The sequence below is a fragment of the Gadus chalcogrammus genome, chromosome 11 (assembly GCF_026213295.1).
Source record: "Gadus chalcogrammus isolate NIFS_2021 chromosome 11, NIFS_Gcha_1.0, whole genome shotgun sequence".
NCBI classification, from domain to species: Eukaryota; Metazoa; Chordata; class Actinopteri; order Gadiformes; family Gadidae; genus Gadus; species Gadus chalcogrammus.
In genome coordinates this window covers 4,687,149-4,710,307 of record NC_079422.1, presented here as the reverse complement: position 1 = coordinate 4,710,307, position 23,159 = coordinate 4,687,149, and the positions used below count along the sequence as shown (strand labels likewise).

The following is a 23,159-nucleotide window of genomic DNA, read 5'->3' as shown; positions in this document are numbered from 1 at the left end:
TAACAGAGTCATGCACTCACCCCTCCTCTCTTCACACTAGCACACACCAGGAGCCGAGGCTCTCGGAGGAGCAGGGAGACGGAGTCACATGACGTCCCCGGCGTCCAGTGTCACGTGACCACCTCCAAGCTGAAGGAACGCTCCCCCTCCGCAAGCTGCGGGAGGCTGCCCAGCCCAAACTCCAACCCAAGCCTCAACCCCAGCCCCAGACCCAGCCCCAGACCCAGCCCTAGACGCCCGACAACAGCAACTGCCACGGCCACGGGACCGTCCTCGCCCAGCGCACGCCCCGGCGCGGCCGGTGCCCCGTTGCCGAGCCTCAGAGAGGCTCTGGGGTCCGCGGGGCGTGCGGCCCTCCGCCTGGCTGACACTGAAAGCACGCCTCTCCGGGCCGGGGACCAGAACCAGGAGCAGGGCCCCGAGGGCCAGGCCCTTTCATTGAGGTGTCGCTCCGCCCCCAACCACAAAACCCCTTCCGGCAGGACACACCATGCCGCCACACACACGCCCTTCCCCTTGCGCACACCAAGGGAACGCGGCACGCAGCCCTCTCAGCATGGGAGGAGGAATGAGGCTGCAGGCACCATCCAGAGGGCCTGGAGAAGGTGTGTGTGTGTGTGTGTGTGTGTGTGTGTGTGTGTGTGTGTGTGTGTGTGTGTGTGTGTGTGTGTGTGTGTGTGTGTGTGTGTGTTGTATTGTTAATTACTGGAGTCCTTATCATCCACTTACATGGAGGGTTACACAGTGCATACCCCCCCCCCCCAGCAGCAGGAGGCCTGTCCTGTCTCCATTGGGCTTAGCAGGCTTTTATAAGCACACATAGCTTCTTTTTTTTTTTTTTTTTTTTTTTTTAAATTTTTCTCTCTTTCTTTCTTGCAACAGCTCATTCACAAACAATGTGTGCTCCTCTGTGTATCTGTCGTAGGTTTAGAGCGAGAGAACGCCCGCAGGAGGGCGGGCCCTTGGAGTGGGCGGAGTCAAAGAATCCAAGCCACACCCCTAACAGGAAGAAGACTGAATTAAGGGCGCAATCCGCTAAGTTAACAGCCAATAAGAACTCAGTGCTGCAAAGCATATATGGTAAGGCTATTTTCATATTAGAAAAAAAAATTACATCATTCATTTTTACAAGGTGAATAAAAAAAATATACAAAATAAATTGTTCTGAATTTACAACTGTGATCTGAAAGAACCTTGTACTCCAAGCACACGGCACGAGTAGAAACAGCTGACAACGTGTAAGGATGCTAACAGCCACATACCACAAGATGTGTGTGTGTGTGTGTGTGTGTGTGTGTGTGTGTGTGTGTGTGTGTGTGTGTGTGTGTGTGTGTGTGTGTGTGTGTGTGTGTGTGTGTGTGTGTGTGTGTGTAATAACCACTTGGTTTCACCTCACCTCACCGACAGCCCTGACCTTCAGCACACATCACCAGGTGATGACGGGAGAATGGGCAGAAACCACACACACACACACACACACACACACACACACACACACACACACACACACACACACACACACACACACACACACACACACACACACACACACACACATACAGTCAGGCCCACGTCCGCCTACCATCTCACCCAACAGACCCCTACCTTCTAACGCTGTAGCCCACCCATCCTCCTCACCGTCTCGCTCCTATCCATCTCTCTCTCTCTCTCTCTCTCTCTCTCTCTCTCTCTCTCTCTCTCTCTCTCTCTCTCTCTCTCTCTCTCTCTCTCTCTCTCTCTCTCTCTCTCCTCCTTGGGTCTGACAGTCCTGGCTCTCTGAAAAGTTCACAGCTGTCAGGGGGAATGTCAGGCGACTGCATGGAGCTATCTGCAGAACACACACATGCACGCAAACGCCACATGGAGCCACACACACATTTACCAAACCTATTCTCCCTCACTCTCATTTTTTGGTGTGTAGGTGTGTAGGTAGAGGGGGAGGGGGGGGTTGCACATGGCCAGGAATTGTGGTAGGGAATGGATTAAAATTCAATTCAATTAGACTATTTTTTGAATGACTTATTTCATTATATGCGTATCTCGGGGCCCTGTGATGCCTTTGGTCCCTGAAAGCAACAGAATTCAGTGCTCAGCCCAGAGCTGGTGCTATGCATGTATTCTAGTAGCAGCCTGTTCATCAGGCTGTTAGCAAGGCTTCACCCAGCCTGGGAACCAGATGACCCTGCAAGCTCATGTTTGATTTGCTCTGCCAGTCCTGAACCCCGCTCAGACACATATCCAGCAGACAAGGTCCGATACTCCACTATCATGACACTAAGCTAACTGGGCAGTATACTTTCTCTTCAGGAAGAACAAACCACTGCACTAAAGCTTTCTTCCTTTTTCATAAGAAAGATGTTTTTGCCTTTCTTCCGACATAATTTGATGCAAGTTGAGCTGATGATTGGTTTTAGGTCTATCCTGTTCGTCCAGAGGTATTTTTGTCTACCATCGTTGCTGCCCCGTGGATGAACTGAAATGACCTGAATGAATCCCGCTGTCACCATTGTGCCCTTGAGCAAGTCACTTAACCCCAGATTGCCCTAGGGGAGACTAGCCCCGGTCGCTTTGGATAAAGCGTCTGCTAAATACCAAAAAAGTATAATAAAATAAACTGAAAATCCAGAATAATATGCATCTGCAAATTGGTCTGTCGGAACCAATCAGCGTTCTTGGAGAAAATGGCACAGAATCACCGATCGCGTAGATACTCTGTAAGTGACCGAGAGATGGTACATCCAATTACCTGCCAATTATTTTCCAGGTGTGAAAATGTGATGGAGAGACCATCCTTTGATCACATAGGCCCCAGCGAGAATTGAACTCACGACCCCTGGTTTACAAGACCAGTGCTCTAACCACTGAGCTATGGAGCCTTGACTGTAGTAGATCTTTGCAGAGTTGATTCAGAAAGACCAGTTGACAAGACTGGTGTTTGTAGAAAGTAACCTCGAGAGTATCAACTTGGAATTCTTTTCTCCTAAATATCCATTTAAATATAAAATTACAATTATAAAATTACAAAGTGCCTTTTGTACAAAATTGCAATACAAGGTGCTTAACAACAATGAAATGAAAATAAACAAAAATAAATAAATGAGATTAAGAGAAAGCTGAATTAAATATGTTTTAGGTTTCTTTAAAAGGTGTTCAGATTGTGATGTCCTGGGCTCCTCTGGCAGGCTGTTCAAAAGGCAAGGACCAGAGACACTAGAGGCCGCCTCCCCATAGGTCTCTGTCATCACCAGGCAACAACTCAGAGGCCAGGGCCAGAGGACCTGAGTGATCTAGAGGGAGTACACATCAGAAGCATCTCTGAGAAAATTAAAATGATAGTGTATTCAAAGAAGGGTTCTGGGTTTGATTCCCAACGCACCCTACCAGAAAGCATCCTTGAGCAATACTCCTGCCCCCACTATCTGCTTAATGACATCACTCTTTTGATAACAGCTTTGGCTAAATACTGATGATATTTACCATCTCTTGTTTTCAGGAAACTCCATGGCCAGACGGGGGCGTTCCCTAAGAAGCGCCCAATCACAGATGCTCCTGGACTTGTCTCTACGCACCGGGAGTCAGCGTAGGCATCAAACACACACACACACACACACACACTGCATTCTAACCCACCACAGTCCCCTGACGTAGTTGTTTTGTTCTGCTCCCACAGTGAGTGGGATAGACTGCGTCCACCTGGGGGACACCCTTAGCCAGGCCACCCAGTACTCGTACCACCTGAGACCCCAGAGCTCTGGACAGGCGTGCAGGGGTCGGGGGAAGTACTGAGACCGCTTCACACTATACTGTCCAATAACAGACGTCTGTGACGTCTCCCAGTCCACACAGCGGTCTGGAGGACGTTTGCAACCAGCGGAGGAAACTATCCATATTTGCCACATTGACTGCCTCGATAGTCTCATAAATATTCAATCCTTGATAACTTCTTAATGATATAAAAATAACCAAGTAACACAGGACCTAATATGGAGATGAACAGTGTAGTGTTGAAGCCGCAGAGATCCTGACCGAACAAGGATAAAAAACGATTGGCTTTGGATTACGAGTTAAATGACTGTGGTTCACAGGTGAACCACAGTGAGAGGAATTAAATGGTTGTCTCGCCTACCTGGGCTTCACAAACAGGTGGTCATGGCTGTGGGCTTGTTAAACACACACAACACACATATCCAAGCTGGCAGCCTGCCTTCCCTTCTATAGCTGTACTGGGGAGGGGTACAATAAGTGTTTTGTAAAAAAAAAAAAAAAAAAGGAATGTGCATGACACCAGGCTGATGACCTCACAGGCGGGGTTAATTTGACTGAGTTGTGTGTAAAAGATAACCTTTAATCCATTGTGGAAGGAAACACAGAATAGTGCATGTACGCGCAAACACACACTGATAACCTTTCTGTTGAGGGGAGTGAGGCAGTCAATCAGCAGCCAGTCATACAGCCTGCCCACCTGCAGCCCAACACGTGGAACACAGCAGGCGGCTCTCTCATTGCCATCTTTGCCAATTGGCATTTGCATCTTGCACAAACTAAATCTAAACTTGTACTACAATTTCCACTTGTGTTATAAGTATATACCTCGTAATGTGTATTTTTACGTGTATGTTAAAGGTAACGCCAAAAAATAAACAAATTGAAAACGTTTTTTTTCTTTTTCCTTTTCATTTAATTTTAGAAAATTCAGACAGATAAGCCAACATACAGCATTACAATGTTGCGTTTTACAAAGGCAAAAACAAGAATGATCAAAAAAGTCAAGGCATGGTTTTAAAAAAGAAATACTTAATCCTTATCACAATAAGAATCCCATCGTCTGTTTCTAAACATTTCCCTTGCATTGCGTTTGAATGAGCGCTGTCACTTCCAGATCCAGGGTGATGGTGAAGGGAAGCAGGGCTGGGTTTGGTCCTCGCTGGTCGGGTCAGTACATGTCCCTCAGCCCCAGGCTCCCACGGTGAGCGGTGGAGGCGTGAGCCATGGTGACGCTGTAACAATACAGCAGGTCCGTCAGCCACTGCTCCCTGGTCTCCCCGTGAGAGTACCTCTGGAAGACAAAAGCACACGGGTCAGACACAAAGCTAAAAAGTCCAGCTATTCACAACCACAGGTCAAACACTTACCACAGCTACAAGTCCAGCTATTCACAACCACAAAGGTCAAACACAAACAACAAGTCTAGCTATTCCAATCAAGTTCATCAACCATCAAATCAAACTTTCGTGCAGAACAGTGAAAAGTGCTCAGCCAGGAAAGCAGCGAGAAAAATAATCAAGTCAAAAACGACAAACTACCAATCAGTAACTGATGCCTAGCAGAAAGGTAGAATCAAACCAAGGAGATTACAAGTGAAGGAGGTCAGAAGGAGGTTCAGCAGAAGAGGTGTGTCTGAAGGTCTCCTGGGTTACCGTGAGCTCCTGGATGATGTGCTGCAGCAGGGCCGTGTTGGCCAGCAGGTGGCTGCGGAGCGGCGCGTGCTGCAGCATCATGGACAGGATCTGGCCCAGCTGCGGCAGCTCCTCCTCACACAGGTCCCCGACCCGCAGCGCCTGGAGGATGGCACGCATCAGCCGCGGCACGTTGGCCAGCGCGGACACACACGCGCTCCATATCGCCTCCCTGCAGAGGAAGGAAAAACACAAATAAGGGTAGAGAGGATCACATAAAAGGTGGGAGAAAATGAAGAGATTCAGGCCCCAGCGAGATTTGAACTCGCGACCCCTGGTTTACAAGACCAGTGCTCTAACCACTGAGCTATGGAGCCTTGCATACTCCGCCGGCGACACCATCGATCAATAAAGCACGCCTCAAAGTAATCTGAACTAGATGGACTTGATGGACTGGTTGTAGATCGTTCAATGCCATTCAGGCACGTCATTTTCCAAATGTACATTTGTTGATAAATGTATGTATGCATGTATAATACTCACCTTATGGCTAATACTCAACATGGACTAATAGATTAATGATTTGGTTTTTTTTGCTATGGAATTTCCTTTATGTTTAAATCAACATAAAATGGTTAATCATTTTTGTCATGTCTGTTATATGTAAGTCGTGCCCTTCTATAACCACAATATCTTACTATAATTAATTAATCAGTTCAACTGATGAAAATATGCATGATAAAAACATAAAGTTGATAAAGTGAACAAAAGGCAGGTGACAAGTCTCCAGGGAAGGCCCAAGGCTGCCCCCTACAGGCTGTAGTTAAAGAGGTCACGAGTCGAGACAGCCACCCCAAGTCTATAGAAGGGCCACGTGTCTACCCACAACCAAGGCCCACCTCTTGTGTGTGGTCTGTGAGGGCGCCTCCTGCTGGAGGGTGACGAGTAGGGCCAGCAGGCTGAGGCAGCACTGGGCCAGGAAGTGCAGCATGGGCTCACTGGGCAGCACGGACAGCTCCAGCAGCCTGGACACCGCTCTGAGCAGCCCCGCCGCCAGGCTGTCAGGCACCACGCCCAGCTTACCCTGACACACACACACACACACACACACACACACACACACACACACACACACACACACACACACACACACACACACACACACACACACACACACACACACACACACACACACACACACACACACACACACACACACGATATCGTCTCATCAGAGAAAAATGCAGTTTGAAATTTGAATTGATGCCTTTCTTTCTTGATGTTGATCTTTCCCTACCAGGTATTTGCAGATGGCATTCTGCAGAATGTCAAAGCATTGCGACTGTGATCCGAGTGTCTCGAGACAATGGCAGACCTCCTGGGAATGAAAAGAAGAAAGACCATCTTTATCTGGAATCACTGCACACCAACTACATTTAAAGTGCATTACAGATCATCACACTCTCAGATACCCATTTCTGACGTCTTCATTGATGTGCTTTCCGATTATTCGGAAATGTAATTTTCAAATTAATTATATTAAAAAGACAGTCTTTACCATAAGGAATGTGTTCTGTGGTGTTTTACTCTCGCTGAAGACTTCCGGGGTTGGAGGTGAGACAGGAGATTTACAGGGGTAACTGGATCAACCAGACCCCCCTTCTTGTCATTCATTTAAAAATCCACAATTCAACTCATTGGACTTCAAATTCAAATTGAAAAGTGTGCATGTAAGTGTGTAGGTGTTCTGAAGTGCTGCGTGTGTGCGAGTGAGTGACCTGTGCACCTGATGGCATTTTCCCCACCATTAAAAACAATCCTGTCTCATTAGTTCAGATCCGAGCCGACACAGTCCATCCCTCAATACTGTCCCCTCCGCCGGCCCCCCCAACTCCCCCCCCCCCGCCTCCCTGCCAATCACCTGTGAGTGGCTCAGACAGGGAGATGAGAGGGGCGGAATCCAAGGCCTTAATTGAGGTGCTAAATTAGTGATTACTGTCCCCACCTCACACACGTGCGCTCGCCGGCCCCCGGGCGTGGTTACGTTAAAGCTACATGTTTCAGCAGGAAATGTCACTTCAATCACGCTATGGGCTCTCATTAGCATTCCTGCGTCTCCCCCTTCATGCCCGATAACCACGCATCCCCCAACCTGTGCCACGCGATAAAGTTTTCCCTCTCGGGCCGTAGCGCCATGATACACCCCCCCCCCCCTTACCTCTCGGGCCGTAGCACCATGATAACCCCCCCCCCCCCCCCCCCCCCCCGGTGTGTGTGTGTGTGTGAGTGGGAGTATGTGTGTGTCCGTCCAGAGGGAACTGGAAGACTTGAGCTGAGGCCAGAATATCAACACTTTCAATACTCCTGCCTCTTTCACTTGCACCTTCCCTGTTGGACCTTCGCTAGGTGCCGTCGTCAGGAGGGCAGTGGCCTGGAGTTTGGGGATAAACATGAGCCAGCGGACACACCTCGACAACGTCCCAGTGGTGTGTGAACTGCTCCAGGAGGGTGGGGTAGAGGCTGAGGGGGGACAGGGGGGAGGGCGGGATGGTGCTGTCATCGGGGGCGTCCTGCAGCGAGGCCAGGTCTTCAGAGGAGAATCCGGTCAGCGTTGAGAAGAGGAAGCTGATGTAGTCCACGTCCTGCAGAGCGGTGTCCTGGCTGCCAATGCTCCAGCCACTCAGAGAGGACCTGGATGACAATACAGGTGACTTGCAGTTCACTCATCAACATTGTTATGAATTGCATTACCACCACCCTTTACTAACTCAGGGTACACTATATACCATGCAATCTAATTATTGTTTCCAGTCAAAGGGTGTCAGCTTTGAACTCGAGTACTTTTTACTATTCACCGGGTTTATTGCTAAATGGAAATAAATAAATAAATTGCGATTAAGCTGCATCATTGTTTTGTCTGCATTCCTTTAATACAACTAATTCTCCGTCACATTCCAGCATCTAACGTTGTTTTCTTTATTCCAATCCCCCTGTATTGCCAAGTTCAAGTTGTACCAAAAGTACCTGAATCATGCTGCAGTCCCTATATAGTCTGTACACTACATGTGCGTCTACCATAAAGTATACTATAGTTTTCGCAGGAGCGTTGCGAGCGCTCAACACTCTAGTTGTTATTGAACCCATAGCAATAATGTGGAAACCCCAGTTGAATATTTAAAAAATTTCTGAGCGAATAATATAACAACATTTTGCCTGTAACTTTACATCGTATAACATTCGTTCACCACAAATGACTTAAAAGCACCATTTTACCATTCAGCGAACAAAAGGCAACTGGCTGATTATCATTTAGGGGGCCACTCAATGACATGCAGAAGCGTCATCAACACGCCCAATGAAGTGGTGTGAGAAATACCGACTTCCTACTCCTCATTCAAATATAAGGTAATTTACATTTCCTAAGGAGAAAATACTACCTCAGGGGTAGTATTATTCAGGAGATTTTCAGGGTACAAATGTCAGGATATGTTGTTCACACATACGGCCCATCAGGAAAAATATCCAGACTTACACGCGTGTCTGAAAGCAGCTAGTGTGTGAGCATTTCATTACATTATAAAATAGTTAATTTATGATAACAGGGGTAATTGTTCAATGGAAAGTGTAGCATACTATGCATGCAAATCAATTATTGAATAGCTTTTACTGTTATTTTGGGCTGAAAAGTGAAGGAGCTTCAGGAGGCTCAAGGAGGAGGGTAACATTACATTTGAGCAACAAAGTGTAGTCTTGTGGTGGACTCAATAGACATAATTCACCGCACGGTTATTGACATGTTTTCGTTCTGTGTTATAGGGACGCTGTCTCTTTAAGATCACGTGACTTATGTGTTGATATGCCGGTCGGTGCAATGTTTGAATTCAACGGTTTTTATACGACAAAATGAACGACCCGCCGTTGCTTGTCGAGGTGAGAAATTGTCTCTTTGATTCTTTTATTGCAATTTATACAGTCTATAGACAGAACTTCTTACCTGGGCGAGTGTGTCACTGCGGTTTGTGCGTGTGTGTTTTTACCTGTGCGTGCGTGTTTGTACCTAGGCGTGTGTGTCGATGGCGGAGCAGTTATGTTTAAAAACATAACGTCGCTGCAGTGTGTGCGCAGGCGTGCGTGTTCTTACCTGTGCGTGTGTCGATGGCGGAGCCGTTATGTTTAATGGGGAGTGTCGCTGCGGTGTGTGCGCATGCGTTTTGTGTTCTTACCTGCGCGTGTGTCGATGGCGGAGCCGTTATGTTTAAAAACATAGGGCCGATTGCTCTGTCAGTTAGCATTGCGCTAGCTGTGCTCCGCTTTAAAACCGTAGTCCTTAAAACTGAGGTTTTGGAGTTTAACACGCAGCTGCGCACGAGGTTGAACGTGATTGCTGTGTAACGACTCGTACAGGATCAGCTGATTCCTAGCTGACTCTAGTATACCCCAGAGCAGATGCAGTCTTAACTTCATGGTGGATGCATTTTGTGCTATAATTACCAACAACTTAATGGGAATGTAAAATGAACTTTAATACAATAAAAACGCTAATAATGTTGACATAGATTATGAAATAGTCTAGGCTACTTTTTTATCAATTACTTGTCATTGTTTTCTCTTGGTGTGTGTATGCAAACGTGATTACTTAATTAATTGAAGACGAACTAATAGGCCTATGTGAGTAATTAGGGTAATGTCACGCCTTTCAATTCTCAGAGAAGGAGAGTTGGGACCATTTTAGTTAAGCATTGACCTTTTTATGTTTCGTTGAATGGTACGATCCTCTGTGCGTTCATTTATTTTTTTTACATACAAATAATCTGTTCTTTGTAAAGTTTTAGTTGGGCACTTTAAGCAACTCCTATATTGTAGCCTGTATTGTACTGAAGGCCTACCTGGTGTAATAAGTGTATACCTATTATTCATAAAACTAATTCTGTGTGTGTGTTGGTTAAGATGGAGCCTTGTTTCATCCTGCAAACTGGTTTAGTCTCCTCTAAAACCACGTCAATTGCGAGATTAGACTAATGCCGCTTTTCCACTGCATGGTACCAGCTCGACACGACTCGACTCGACTCAGCTCGCCTTTTTTGCGTTTCTACCGCGATCTAGTAACTCAAGTGGCTGCTTTTTCTAGTACCGCCTCGCTCTAGGTTCCAAGCGGCTGAGCCGATGCTAAAAGGTGACGTCGGCAGACGGCCGGCCACTGATTGGCCAGAGAGTGTGACGAAGTCACGAGAGCGACATGGCAACCATGCTGGTAACGATAGAACAGCCATAGTAGCGCCGCAGCCAACATATTCCACTTCTTCAACATGCCAGCTAATAATACGAACACGAATACCATCGCATCGATGTTCTCCATTGTTGTTATGTGGGTTCTGTCCATGTGTGGGTTACGTAGGTGTTGTTTGCGTCGCGTACAAAAATACGTCACGGCCCTTTCGCGCAGACGACCCCGCCCACGTCCCGGAGGTACTATTTGCGGTGGAAAAGCACCCGCGCTGCTACCGTGTCGAGTCGTGTCGAGTCGAGTCGAGCTACATGTGCGGTGGAAAAGCGGCATAACACGCACAAAATACGCCCTCTAGTGTCTGATGTGAATTTCTCTGAAGACACAGCAATTGAGATCAAGGTAAAACGCAGCTGCAGGTTAAACCACAAGTACATATGACACAGCAATGGAGCTTAAGACGTCACGTGACTTCTTGCGTCACCGACGAGTTTAAACCTGTGTTAAACTCTAAAAAGTGGCTCAGCTAGCGACAGAGCAATCGGCCCATAACGTCTTACCTGGGCAAGTGTCGCTGCGGTGAGTGCGCGTGCGTGTGTGTTCTTATTGCGTGTGTCGATGGCGGAGCCGTTATGTTTAAAAACATAATGTCTTAGGTTGGCTAGTGCGTCGCTGCCTTTTCTTGACGTACGGTGTGTGCGCGTGCGTGTGCGCTTCCGTGTATGTGTCGCTGCCTTTGTCTAGACGTGCGGTGTGTGTGTGTGTATGTGTCGCTGCCTTTGTCTAGACGTGCGGTGTGTGTGTGTATGTGTGTGTGTGTGGTGTGTATGTGCGTGCTTGCGGTGTATGTATGCATTCGCGCGTGCGTGTGTGAGCTGCAGGCTGCTTGGCACATGCGCAAATGAGTAACTGGTGCGACAGGCCTGATATTTTAGTAGTCATATTACTGTAGACCAGCCGAGGATAAATGTGTAGGAAGAGGAAATGTGTGCGTGCCTAACAGTGTCTTCTGCTCAGGCCCCGGAGGCTGGGGAATTATCTCAGTGCTCCAAGGAGGCCGAATTCCAGTGTCCCAAAGAGCTCTTTGTACTTCAGACGCACGCACGCGCACGCACGCACGCACGCACGCACGCACGCACGCACGCACGCACGCACGCACGCACGCACGCACGCACGCACGTCTCAAATGTTTTTGCCATTGATGAGATATCCTTATCAGAACCCATCGAGGGGAAAAGACTACATTTAGAGCGAGCTAAAACCCAACACTGCCCTCCAATGGTTGTGCTGCGGCTCTTCAGCAAACCTGGCCGTGTCTCGTTGCGTCGGTCCGTCAGTCTTCCCCTTTGTTTAATTGCTTGATTCTATTACCGGGCCCATCCCACTACCGTCAGCCGTCTCCTCTGTAACCACAAGTGACTGATGTTTTCCCTCTGCACACGCACTCCCAACACAACCCCGACCCAACCCCTGTAAGAGACGGTGTGAGTGCCCGTTGCCCCAGGGCCCCCGGGACCCACCTGAGGTGTATGATGCGGATCAGGGAGGCCGCCAGGCCCGCAGAGATGCGCCCTGCAGTGCAGCAGCGGCTCAGGTTGGCCAGCAGGGGCTGGGGCATCTTGGGTAGGAAGTAGAGCAGCTGCACCAGGCGCTGTTGGGACTTGGCGGGCAGCAGCACGGCCACCCCTTCCTGGGGATCTGTGGACGCAGGTCATCCGTCAGTGGCGCTGACGCTGTGCCGGCACGCGGCCTCTCTGCGGGGAACGCCATTGGACGCAGGAGCGTACGGTGGGGAAGCCAGACTAGACAGGCGTATCCACAGTAGTGAGTGATCAGATAATAGTCTGTGTGTGTGTGCTGTCCTGTTGCTCCTCTGACGCACATGCTGATGTCAGAAACCCAGCAGACAAAAGGAGTCTTGTGATGGTGAATTGCCGGCTCTAAGGCAGTTTCTATTAGACCGTTAATCCCCCCCCCCCCCCCCTGCCCGGCCCTGCCCAGCCCATAGCCCTCCCTCCCTCCCTTTTCCCTGCCACACCAGCCCAGCAACCAATGTCCTACCCCTGGCTATGCGTGTGCTTACAACACTCTCTCATAAATGTGACCGGGAACAGATTTATGTAAAGGGGGGAGGGAAGGGGGTATTTGGAGTCAAATAGGTCTGTCTGTGTAACAGCACAAAGACATATCATCTATAACCATGATCCAGATCTGCCCTGATTGCTCTCTGCCAGGGGTTGATATTAAATCTGGACCAAGTTATTCTGATGCATGCGTGGCACAACACTGCCCCCTAGTGCTGATCGGCAGAACATGTCGCACTTCCAGGGGGCCGGTCGAGTCCTTGTGCCGTTCCTCTATTATTGTGTATACACATTCTTATACATGATCCAAGTTGGATCCTCTCCTATATCCATCTCCATCTGTAACTACACATTGAAGCAACTAACAGAGAAATGACTGCAGTCAAACATGTTTTGTCTACCTAACATGTCAATGTGACCCACATACAAAACAATATATTGTGATCACAACGTCTCAATGAGGAAAGGTTGATTTTAAATTAATGTTCATTACCATAGATCCTGCAGGCGTTGGCCTGCAGACTGCTGAGCAGTTCCTTGTTGCCCCTGGAGGCAGCAGCCTGGATGGACAGGATGAGCCTGGCAGACAGCGCCGGGTTACGGTGGCCCAGTTGGCACAGCTGAACGGGGAGAGCGGCCAGCCATCGACCCAGCACCCTACTCCTGGAGAAGACAGAGAACAGAGTGTTGGATTATGGTGTGAAACAATAGGGGCAGAGGAGTTTTAGCTGTTACTTTATGAACAAAAACTAGCAGGGCCTTTCCACATTACCTTACTACACTAAAGACAAATACAGGCTTCACAGTCAAATGTCCTTCCGATAATAACATGGCAATAAAAAGCTAAATAGGATGAGAAACGTCTACAACTTTTTGTGAAACTTGTTACGTGCTACTTCCTATAAAAAGGAATAGTGTGCTACAAAATAAAAAAGGATAAATTGATGCTGGCTACCTGGCTATGTGTGCGTGTCCTTGTTCCTGGAGATAGAGCTTGCTGAAGAAGGACAACAGTAATGACCGGGTCGGTAGAGTCAGTTTCCTCTGCTGGTAGTGGATGTAAACCGCAGCCAAGAGGTCCTCAGTCAGGGCTGCAAAAATGGACATTGATAATCAAGACAGCGACTTTGAGAATGAAAACCCATGGTCAAATGAACCAACACACAATACCTAATACTGAATCACAAGTATATTACCTAAAAGGAGCGAGTGCACATTGTGTACAATGAAATAATCAGACAAGCTATGTTAAAAAATCTACGTCTTTTTCTCCTTTTATATTATAACTGTGTTTGCAATAGAATGGATTTATACAACAAAGAAAACCCCACAACCAGGGAATGTCCCCAAACAGCTAGTCGGTATACTAGTTGGTACAACATTTAAATATCCAGAAAAATGACCAACCAAGGTATATCTGTTCAAATATTGAAGACCGACAGAAATATTGCAAACTATTCAAAGACCCAAAACCAAAACCGTGTATTTTTCTACTTTATAAGTCCCACTTTGCCAAGAAATACCTCAGTTAAACTCTCCCTATTCAATACTCTTGAGAGTGAACCGTTTCAAACGGAGAGGCCAACACATCAAGTAGCAGTCAACGCCAACACTGCACCTCTGCTGCTCTCCTTGAGCAACATCTTCCACACGGCCTCCAGCAGCATGTGGAGCTGCTTGTAGCTGAGCTTCACTCCGTTGGCCAGGGTGTCGCGGACAAACGTCCTGAGGGGCAGCAGCCAGTCGGCGTCTTTGTCCTTGCCGGCGTCCTGCCGCTGGCTGAGGGCCACCATCACCTGGCACAAGGTGATGTTGAGTCCCAGGGGCTCCACCGTAGGCGCGGGGAGAGCCGGCATCTGCTTCATTCTAGTTGACCCAGTATGAGGTAAGATTACAGTGAATGTAGACAAGGGGAAGTATCGCCATGATGTTGAAAACTAATATTTTAGCAAAGATTAGAGCACAAAATTAACTTTGGTTGAAATTGAACATATTACTGATATTATTACAAATATTTAGCATACATTTGATAGTCATCTATTAATGTCCATGTCTATTTTATAATGAAACCCATACATCAATTGTAACAATGGACTTCCTACATTTGTGCATTGACTGTTTCATACTGTTGATTATGCAGGGGATGAAAGAGAAATCTCCCCGCCTGTTTTAATGTATTTAGATTCCTCACCTCTTGAGATCAGGCTTTCTCCGCGGCTTCGGGGCGTCTAGGACGCCATAGGGAAAGTTTTTCATGAAGTGCTGTTTAAAATTCTCCAGGTATTCGCTGCGGAACCAGGTGTCCTACACAGAGAACATCTTGACTGTTACTTACTAAAATCAAGACACTCTTTCTACGACAGAACCGTTGTGTGTGCATACTGGTGTTTTCCTCACCAGTATGTCCTGGTGCTCCTTCTGTGGAGCCAGTTTCCTCAGCAGCTGCAGGATGGACAGCACCTGGAACATGATGGACATTGCATCCGGGGTAAGCAGCTGGGCCCCGTCGCTGCTGTTCCATGTAGAGTCAGTGGCAGTGGCCTCCACCCACACCTCCAGCAGCAGGGGCACCAGGGTGGCGGCAAAGTTCTGAACTGCTTCAGCAGAGCCCAGGCCCTCCCCTACTCCGGCTCCAAGCTCCACCTCTGGCCTGCAGAATGAAACAGAAGGAGGTCATCAGAGAGCATGTAGACCTCATTACAAAGATTGACAGATTGTTTTTTGGGGTTCTGAACACTTCATATTAAAGCTCCCATATCATGGTAAATAATTACATTTGGGGGTACTACTAGAAAAGGTTTACATGCCTGTATGTTTAAAATACCTCTTATTATTCCCACACTGTTCATTTCTGCAAAACCAATTTCAACATCTTTCAAAAGCGTTCTGTTTCGTATCATGTAACATTAAGGCCCCCCTCCCTAGTAGCCAAGTCTGCTGTGATAGGGTCAGCACCCCCAGCCTGTTGCGATTGGTCAAACGCTTTGCGCGATCGTCTGCAAATTCACACCCCTGAGAAGTTGTAAAGGTTGCGGGTAGCCCTGGGAGGTGCAACTTCTGCGCTTCAGTCGCTGTCTGGCGTCACACTATTACGGAAGTAAAGATTGAGCATCCTGCTGTACAAGCTGTTTCATGCCCTTATTTAGGGGCGTTCTCGTGGGTGCGAATACTTAGCGGACGTAAAACATGTATTGCCGATGCAAGGGGGTACATACCGGAGCCTGAAGGTGGAATGGGGAGTTGGGATGGCTCCCGAATGCTCATAAACCTTGACCTCTGTCCTGCTGTAGGTGAGCTCTTCCCAGTTGAGATCCAGGGGGATCAGCCCTCCCTCCTCGTTGGAACCAAACACCCCTTCACTTGGGCTGCACATATCTCCCTCCTCGGTCGGACTCTCGTCTACTACTGCCTGGATAAAAAGCCCCAGCCTGAAATGCAGGGAGACCAAGTACAGCATGAAGGGACAATTTGGACTTCTGTTCGTATGCATGTTTCAGACCAGATAGGGTCCAAGACTGCTTGCAAATCACAGCATGACTCAGACACGTGAATGACTGACTCACATTAAGCAAGCATTCCCATGTGTATTTGTAGCAGTCCAAATGTGATGGGATAATCAGAGAGGCTTCGTAGCGTCGTCTCCATGTGTGTGTCAAGTTACCCATGTACCTGAGGAGCACAGTGAGTCGCCATTGCTGACCAGTCATAGCCTTGCTGGGGTTGACTGTGAGCGCCCATCTACTCCCCATAGCATCCTGGGGCTTCTTGCTCCCCCCACTACTGCTGCCGCCGCCGCCGCGTCGGTGGGAAATCAGCTCCAGGAAGTTTGTGAGGAGGACAGAAGGCCGCGATGCGAGAAGGGCAGGGTAGTGTTCGAGCAATACGTCTAGGACCTTCAGGGCATCCTCCTGGATTCCCCCCTCAATGTGTGTCATGGCACAGGACAGGTGGGCACTAAGGAGGGGGAAGAATGGAGCCGCTCTCTCTGCGGATACACACTGGGCAAGAAACCTGGAGAAGCACAACATATGGAGATGTTTATGCGATGACATATCAGAGTGAGATGGGAGACATGTTCTTCTCATAGTGACATCGTTTTAAACATTGATGTAACCATTTCCCCCAAAATAAGTATCAGCTGACAAGTAAAAATGTGAGGTACATGCACCACTTCCCCCCTAGGCAGTAGTGTATGATAAGAATGATAAGTGGCGACAGATGATAAGAATAAACGTATCAAATGAGAATTCTGACCTGAGCAACTTTGTGGCTGCAATACGGACATTGGCATCCTTGTCTGTGAACACGGCCGCCACCTCAGAGAGGAGGCGGGAGAGGTGCTGCTCCAGCAGCGACGGGTTCTTCAACAGCAGCTCCCTCAAGCCCGTCAAGGAACTCAGCTTCACGTTGCCACTGTAATGGTGGAGCTGGGACAGCAGGTCCTAAATGCAGAAGGAAATAGATTTTGTGACCAACAGAAACCAAACAGTCTGGACCGTAGAGCAAAACTATTATTTTTGAATGTGTTATGAGAGAAAGACCCACAGAAAATAAGGTGACAAGCAAAGGAAATGTGAGAACACTTACATTGATGCCGAGCTGTCTATGTGTGGTTGGTCCGCTATCTCTTTTCAACTGTTCAGAGAGATGGATTCCCTTGGAGCGGAAGTTGGTATTGGTGGCATTATCTGCTTGGGGCTTCTTCTTGCCCACCTTCAGCTTGACTTTCTGGAAGTCGTCCTGTCTCTTCTTCCCCTTGGACTTCATAGCTGTAGTCTACAATACATTTCGTAAATAAGCGGACCAACGCACAAATGGGGGAAAGGAATAAACTACTCACTCAAATTGTAAGGAAAATGTATTAACAACTGGCCGAAAGCAAGCAATTTAATTTCGTTATATGCACTAAACTGCTCTCTGTTGCTAGAGAATAAGAATAACCCAGCCTTATGTAAATTGTAGCTTAACGAGGAGCCAAACAGCATCAACAATAATAGCGCTAACTGAGAAGTGATCTTTTATTTTTGTTATTGTGTTTGGGTATCATATATTGAAAACAACGTGACAATGTGCAAATATATATTAGTAAAATAGCAAACCTTTCAAGCATGCCTCACAGGAAAAGCAAACATGAAGCTCGTGTTGATGGGTCCTTAAACCATGGGTAGCCTTGTTTTGCTACCAGGAACCGCCAGGAAACACACTACGCCGTGCCCTGAGTTATAGCTATTTGGTATATGACAACATTTTAAATTAAAATATCTAAGATATGTAGCCTTAAATTCCACTTTTTTTTTTCTTGTGTAGCAGTTATTCCCCTCAAATTAAATATTATAGAGTACCAGAAAATAAAACGAGCCCACTACAAAGTCGTCTTCCATTTAGCCTTGAAAAGGTTTCATTTTAATACCTGCATCACCATATTTCCAGCCAAATTAAAGAACAAAAGAAGATCACTATACATTATAAATTCAAATGAATCACAGGCTCTCGCTGATAAAGATATAGTTTGAGCCAAATATCAAAAGGGGGATAGGCTAAGGTTAAAAACAGGCAAACGCCACAGCTTCTATTCGGGGTCCTTCCTTTACTGGTCTTTTCTAGCGTTGCTTTTCCACCGAAGGCTAGTATTGTTTTTTAATCGCCGCTAATACAGGTAATATGGCGCTATCTTCACTGTTTGTATGTTAAAGTATAAAAGTATAATACTGTATAATATAATAACAAAAATAGGTGCCTATTTTGTCTTATAATGACATAACATTGGTTTAGCATAGCGTTAGCGAATAGCTGGTTGTCCAAACCTACCCGTCTATTGTCTGCATTACATGGCTTCAACAGCGCTGTCCAACCTGTCTACAAGGGACTGTATGGCTACATAACGTATGACATTTATAATGAACACGCTCAAGCGGTCAAGTCTTATCTCTCCTTGTAGAATGGGAGACGCCGACATGCAGCCCGCCTCGCAACAACCACCCAGAGCCAAGAGGCCATACGGGGTACAGAAACAGCAAAACAAGTTCAGGAATGTTAAGGTATGTCTTTGGAAATAAAGAATTCTGTCTTTCTAAATATAGCTCAAAGGAAATCTTAGAGTGGGTTCCTTTCTCAATGGTTACCCACTGAACGCAATTACGTTACTAGTGGTCTGATCTGGGGACGGTTCGCTTCTTCTGCTCTGCCCATTCCGTTATGTGTGGATGTCGACTGCATATTGTTGCAGAAAGTGGAGAACTTCAAACAATGGGGAACCAGTTACTTCATGGTTCACAAAACTTTCAATTTATAGCGGATTACATGTATATTTGATGTAATCGCATTGTTTCGTCCCCTCTCTGGGTGTATCGCAACGTTTTTTATGTTACGTTACATCTTTATATATATATATGAACATCTATATGGACACATGTGCTGTTGATGGCGCGTTCTCAATTAATGAGAATCGACTGGTTGCCAGATTATCCTGGCTACAGCATGTGACATGCTAATGCCTCACGCAGGCAACATGGAGGATAAAGTTATTTTCCTCCATGAAGTGGAGGACATGGATTTAGAGTTCAATCTCTTTATCAAGCCATGTTCCTTCACTAATTCTTTGTATCTCTCTCCTCCTCGGGTTAATTCTCTCTGACAGAGAAAGCCGTTCCTGCATTCGACTGACATAGGTAAGTCCAGGCAAGTGGGGCAAGTGCCATCGACCACTCCAAGTGGTGGTACTTTTATTACTCCCAAGAGTCCCTTTTAAAAGTCTCCACATAAAATCCCAGAACACACTAGGGGTTATGAGATTCTTAAATTTGGCTTAAGCCCGAATGGAAGCCATCCCATTCACACTCCAGGGTTTTTCGCCATTTTAAGATCTCAATGCATTTGAGAGTTTTGTTTCTGAACAACTTTAGAAATGCTTGTACTGGTGTGTTTGTGTGGTTTTTAGTAACCAACCTCTTCCTGTAACTGCACTGCAGTGCAGTTTATCTCCTAGGTTGTAAACTGTTGAATATTCAGTAGTTCACCTTAATAAAATGACGTCTGTGTTCCGCAGGCCTCATTTGGCTGGTTGCTATGATGTTGCATAGATTCTAAATAGAAAAGGCACTTGGTTGCCAGGTCAAAATACTGATTTGATAACCCAGACTCCTACAATCTGTCTGCGGAGGGTCCACACTGGAGTTTGACTCCTGCGGATTGGTTGAGTGAGGAACTGGGCATCGCTGGAGGGGAGTCTTCACTCCGCCTCTGGCGTACACCAGCAGAGGAAGATAACTGGGACTCTCTCTATGCTGCCCAAGTGCTCACTAAGTGTTTGGGTTTCTAAGCGTCCTTCCGTTAATAGATTCTCAATAATGTTATTTAGAAGGACTCCTGGCACTATATTTTAAAGCAATGCGTGATATGAAAGTTGTTATTTTTTTCCCTAGTGTTCACAAAGGGGACAGTCATTAAGACCCTTCCCTCTCTCACCATGCTGTTGACTGGAGTCAATGAGCCCATCATTGGTAAGTTGGAATGAAACGCCACTAGCACACCACCAACTTCCTGCTCCTTTAACTTTGATATGCTTTACTCTTTACCCTTTTTCCCCCCACACAGGCCTTCAGTATGTGTGGGAGTACCGTAGTCCCAGTAAATCTGTACCGCCACACTATCAGTGTAAAATCTGCAATGTGACCCGTCTACAGCACGACATGCTGGCCCACGTCAAAGGCTGGAAACACAGTCTCAGATATATGGTTAGTTATATATTTTTACAAGAGTAGTTGGTTGGAATGTTGTATGGCCTCTAGTAATATAAAATTATATATTAATTCTTAATTAGGTTTGAGTTTCTACCTGCTGGCACTACACCAATTGGTTCCAAAATACCAAATATACATCTCTGCTCTCTGCTGTGTTCTATAGAAGCGGGCTCATCCCACTAAAGTGACAGGTGACGAGGAAGAGGCCATCAAAGACCCTTTGTTTAGGAAGAAAGTTAAAGAGGCATCAGCTGAGGTGGCAAGCGCTGAGGGCAGCGGGAAACTCAAGGTGAGCCAGGGCAAATTAACTTCCCCTCTATGATTTATTTTTGTAATTTGTATTAGAAAAAATCTGGATGTTTCCTAATATTATAATTAAATTGCTTAATCTATAAATACTATTTGGTTGAGGGGAGTTGGTCTTGCCCTCCATTCTAATTATTATTCTATTATTATTTAAATGTGCTTGTTTCTACAATTTAGGTGATCCTTAAGGAGCCCTGTGATGTCCCTGCGTTCCAAGGTCTCCGGACTGCTATTCCCAAGCCTTTGCCTTCACCAGGATCTATGGGACCACCAGGCCCATATTTAGGTGTGACATTTAATTTTAAACATTTGAGCGTATGTTGCTTCATTCTGTATTCCTTTCCCGATCATTGCATGAAGTTACATGTACTAAAAACATGGATATCCGTCAGGTGGCAGGTTCTCTGACCCCATGTTCCAAGGAGAATATCCCACTCATGGAGGTCCTTTCCACAATCCTTCCATTGGTGACTATGGAGAGCTGGACATGGGAGGCTTCCCTAGCCGGCCGGACTACCCTGCCTCCAACATGAACCTTAGACGTTTCCCAGACGAGATGGGCCCTTCTTCCCACAGCGGGGGTGGAAATGGTTTTTCAATGGCTAGTAGAAGAGATAGCAGTGGATTGCTGGGAGACGGCCCTGGTCGAGGTTACAAAGAAGACTTTAGGGGGAACTCGATGGGGAGCGGCCTAATGGAGAGGCCAGCAGACAGACCAGAGGAGAGGCCGGGCCTCATGGGAGCACACCCCGAGAGCGGCAGCCTGCCCTCCACATTGCTCAGTTACCTAGTGAGTGTTGCTAATTGAAGGGCCAAGATGATGTTTAACTTGGTACGAGATCCCACTGAATTCACAAATACTTTTTTTTTCTTCTTTTTCATTTCTTGCAATGCGTGTATTTTTTTTAGGATACCTTTCGGATAGAAAACGAGGACGATGCCCAGATTGTTCTGAAGGTGACACAGAAGTTGACAGATGTGCTGATGGAGTACCGGCTCAGAAGTGTCTCTGGGGTAAGGGGCTGTTCATATCATATTGACTGCATGCAACTATTTTGTGATACCCGAGGCAAATGTAAATGTGTTTTTAAAAAGCTTGATTCTTCTCTCCCTAGAGTGATGCTTAGGGTCAGCCTGTGTTAAAGACAGGACAGCATGTTCTCTGAATGTGACACGTTGCTGTTCTCCTCTCTTCCAGGGTTCTACCACTCTCGGCAGTACATCAAGTTCTCAGAGGGTCTCCAATCCTGGAGAACGCTACTCCGGAAATTTCTTAGGCATGAACTGCTTTAATTTATCATAAAATGTCCCCATCCTGTAGCACATGGATTCAGCAGCTTCACGGCAGCAGTAGCTCAGCGGGCAGAAGAAGTCTTGCAACCAAGAGCTTTGATGCTCAGCTCCTGAACTATGTTTTAACATAAACATCATCACTTATCTCCACCTGAAGCTGGCTTTGCCCTTGCACTGTTAAAACACCATTGGTTTTAATGTGTGGTTGACTGGTAGGGCTTAATTGTAACCCAAATAGAAGAAAATAAGCTATAACAATTTTAGTAGTCTGTCTTTGCACTTCACTTGTATATTTCTATGAGAAGCGATTCTAAAATCCTTAGGCCTTTGTAATGACGCAGTGTTCATTTTGGCTGTCTATTCTGCAGGTCCATCCCGGTACTCTGGTGGTTCATCAAGGTTTTACAACTGACCCTGCCTTCCACAGAAGATGGTTCATCGTTCCTCTTCAGTTCATCGTTCCTCTTCAGTTCTTAGATTTATCTCAACCATTTTTGTTTTGTTTTTTAATAATCCCCTGTGAAGAACTCTTTGATGGGAGAGAAGATTTTTATTTTATTTAAACTTGTATCCCCAGGTGGATATATACACACTCTGCTGTAGATAATAAATCCACTGGACCAAATGTGGAGTTTTGTGTGTGTTTTTCACCAAAAAAGATCTAAGTACAAAAGTTGTCTACCATTTGTATTAAACTGTCATTGCTGTATAACTAATTGGTTTTAGTTTGTTTTTTAATAAAGTTGTTTTAACTGAAGTTATGGAGGCAACTTTCTTGTGTGACTCGCATAAACATGTTAATTAACTGGGCCTTCCATTTTATATTAATGATTGTGCAGTTGACAAAGGAAGCCCAATTTGAGAAATGATTAAAAATACACTGAACAACCAATCCTACCTAAAATACAATGCATGGCTGCTGTGGCCATAGTACTACCTCAACGTCATGGACTAGTAAGCCAAGACTTTTAATTAGCAAATTGTTGTAGTAGCCTGTCGTATACAAATACATGTTACGGATAGTAAATCATAATGGACAAGATTTATGAGGATCATTTCATCATCGTTTTAAAGTTAAACGGGGGCTAAAGTCGGAGCTTGCAGCACGGACGGAGCC

The 23,159-nt window shown here is 46.4% G+C and overlaps 3 protein-coding genes and 2 non-coding genes across 7 annotated transcripts in view; 2 read left to right on the top strand and 3 right to left on the bottom strand.

The window, feature by feature from the left end:
* The window catches only part of invs (inversin), a 28,467-nt gene extending 23,033 nt beyond the window's left edge, over positions 1–5,434 (top strand). For both annotated transcript variants that reach the window (XM_056603178.1, XM_056603177.1), the window contains exons 16-19: positions 41–605; positions 926–1,080; positions 3,494–3,580; positions 3,671–5,434. In XM_056603178.1, the coding sequence (XP_056459153.1) occupies positions 41–605; positions 926–1,080; positions 3,494–3,580; positions 3,671–3,786 (923 nt within the window). In that variant the 3' untranslated portion in view covers positions 3,787–5,434. The remainder of the gene's footprint in view (positions 1–40; positions 606–925; positions 1,081–3,493; positions 3,581–3,670) is intronic.
* Positions 2,804–2,876, bottom strand: trnat-ugu (transfer RNA threonine (anticodon UGU)). The gene has a single exon. It is a non-coding gene; the product is annotated as a tRNA-Thr (tRNA).
* Positions 4,652–18,329, bottom strand: tex10 (testis expressed 10). The gene is made up of 16 exons (XM_056603179.1): positions 17,804–18,329; positions 17,292–17,480; positions 16,959–17,146; positions 16,374–16,715; positions 15,920–16,132; positions 15,102–15,354; positions 14,896–15,008; positions 14,323–14,570; positions 13,660–13,795; positions 13,198–13,367; positions 12,141–12,318; positions 7,865–8,087; positions 6,694–6,774; positions 6,296–6,480; positions 5,418–5,628; positions 4,652–5,056 (listed from the first exon to the last, which is right to left on the bottom strand). The coding sequence occupies exons 2-16, from the start codon at positions 17,469–17,471 to the stop codon at positions 4,934–4,936; spliced, it is 2,844 nt and encodes a 947-aa protein (XP_056459154.1). The 5' UTR covers positions 17,472–17,480; positions 17,804–18,329; the 3' UTR covers positions 4,652–4,933.
* trnat-ugu (transfer RNA threonine (anticodon UGU)) lies at positions 5,701–5,773 on the bottom strand. The gene has a single exon. It is a non-coding gene; the product is annotated as a tRNA-Thr (tRNA).
* si:ch211-197h24.6 (uncharacterized) lies at positions 18,250–22,790 on the top strand. Of its 2 annotated transcripts, XM_056603181.1 has the most exons (11): positions 18,250–18,360; positions 18,643–18,742; positions 19,342–19,372; positions 20,126–20,203; positions 20,298–20,437; positions 20,607–20,732; positions 20,927–21,035; positions 21,142–21,539; positions 21,659–21,763; positions 21,948–22,026; positions 22,411–22,790. In XM_056603181.1, exons 2-11 carry the CDS (start codon positions 18,644–18,646, stop codon positions 22,452–22,454), a joined length of 1,209 nt encoding a protein of 402 aa, XP_056459156.1. In that variant the 5' UTR covers positions 18,250–18,360; position 18,643; the 3' UTR covers positions 22,455–22,790. The 2 variants fall into 2 exon arrangements, with proteins under 2 accessions (XP_056459156.1, XP_056459157.1); XM_056603182.1 differs by lacking the exons at positions 18,250–18,360; positions 19,342–19,372 and having other exon boundaries at positions 18,670–18,742; positions 22,411–22,783.
* Positions 22,791–23,159: the final 369 nt, after the last annotated feature.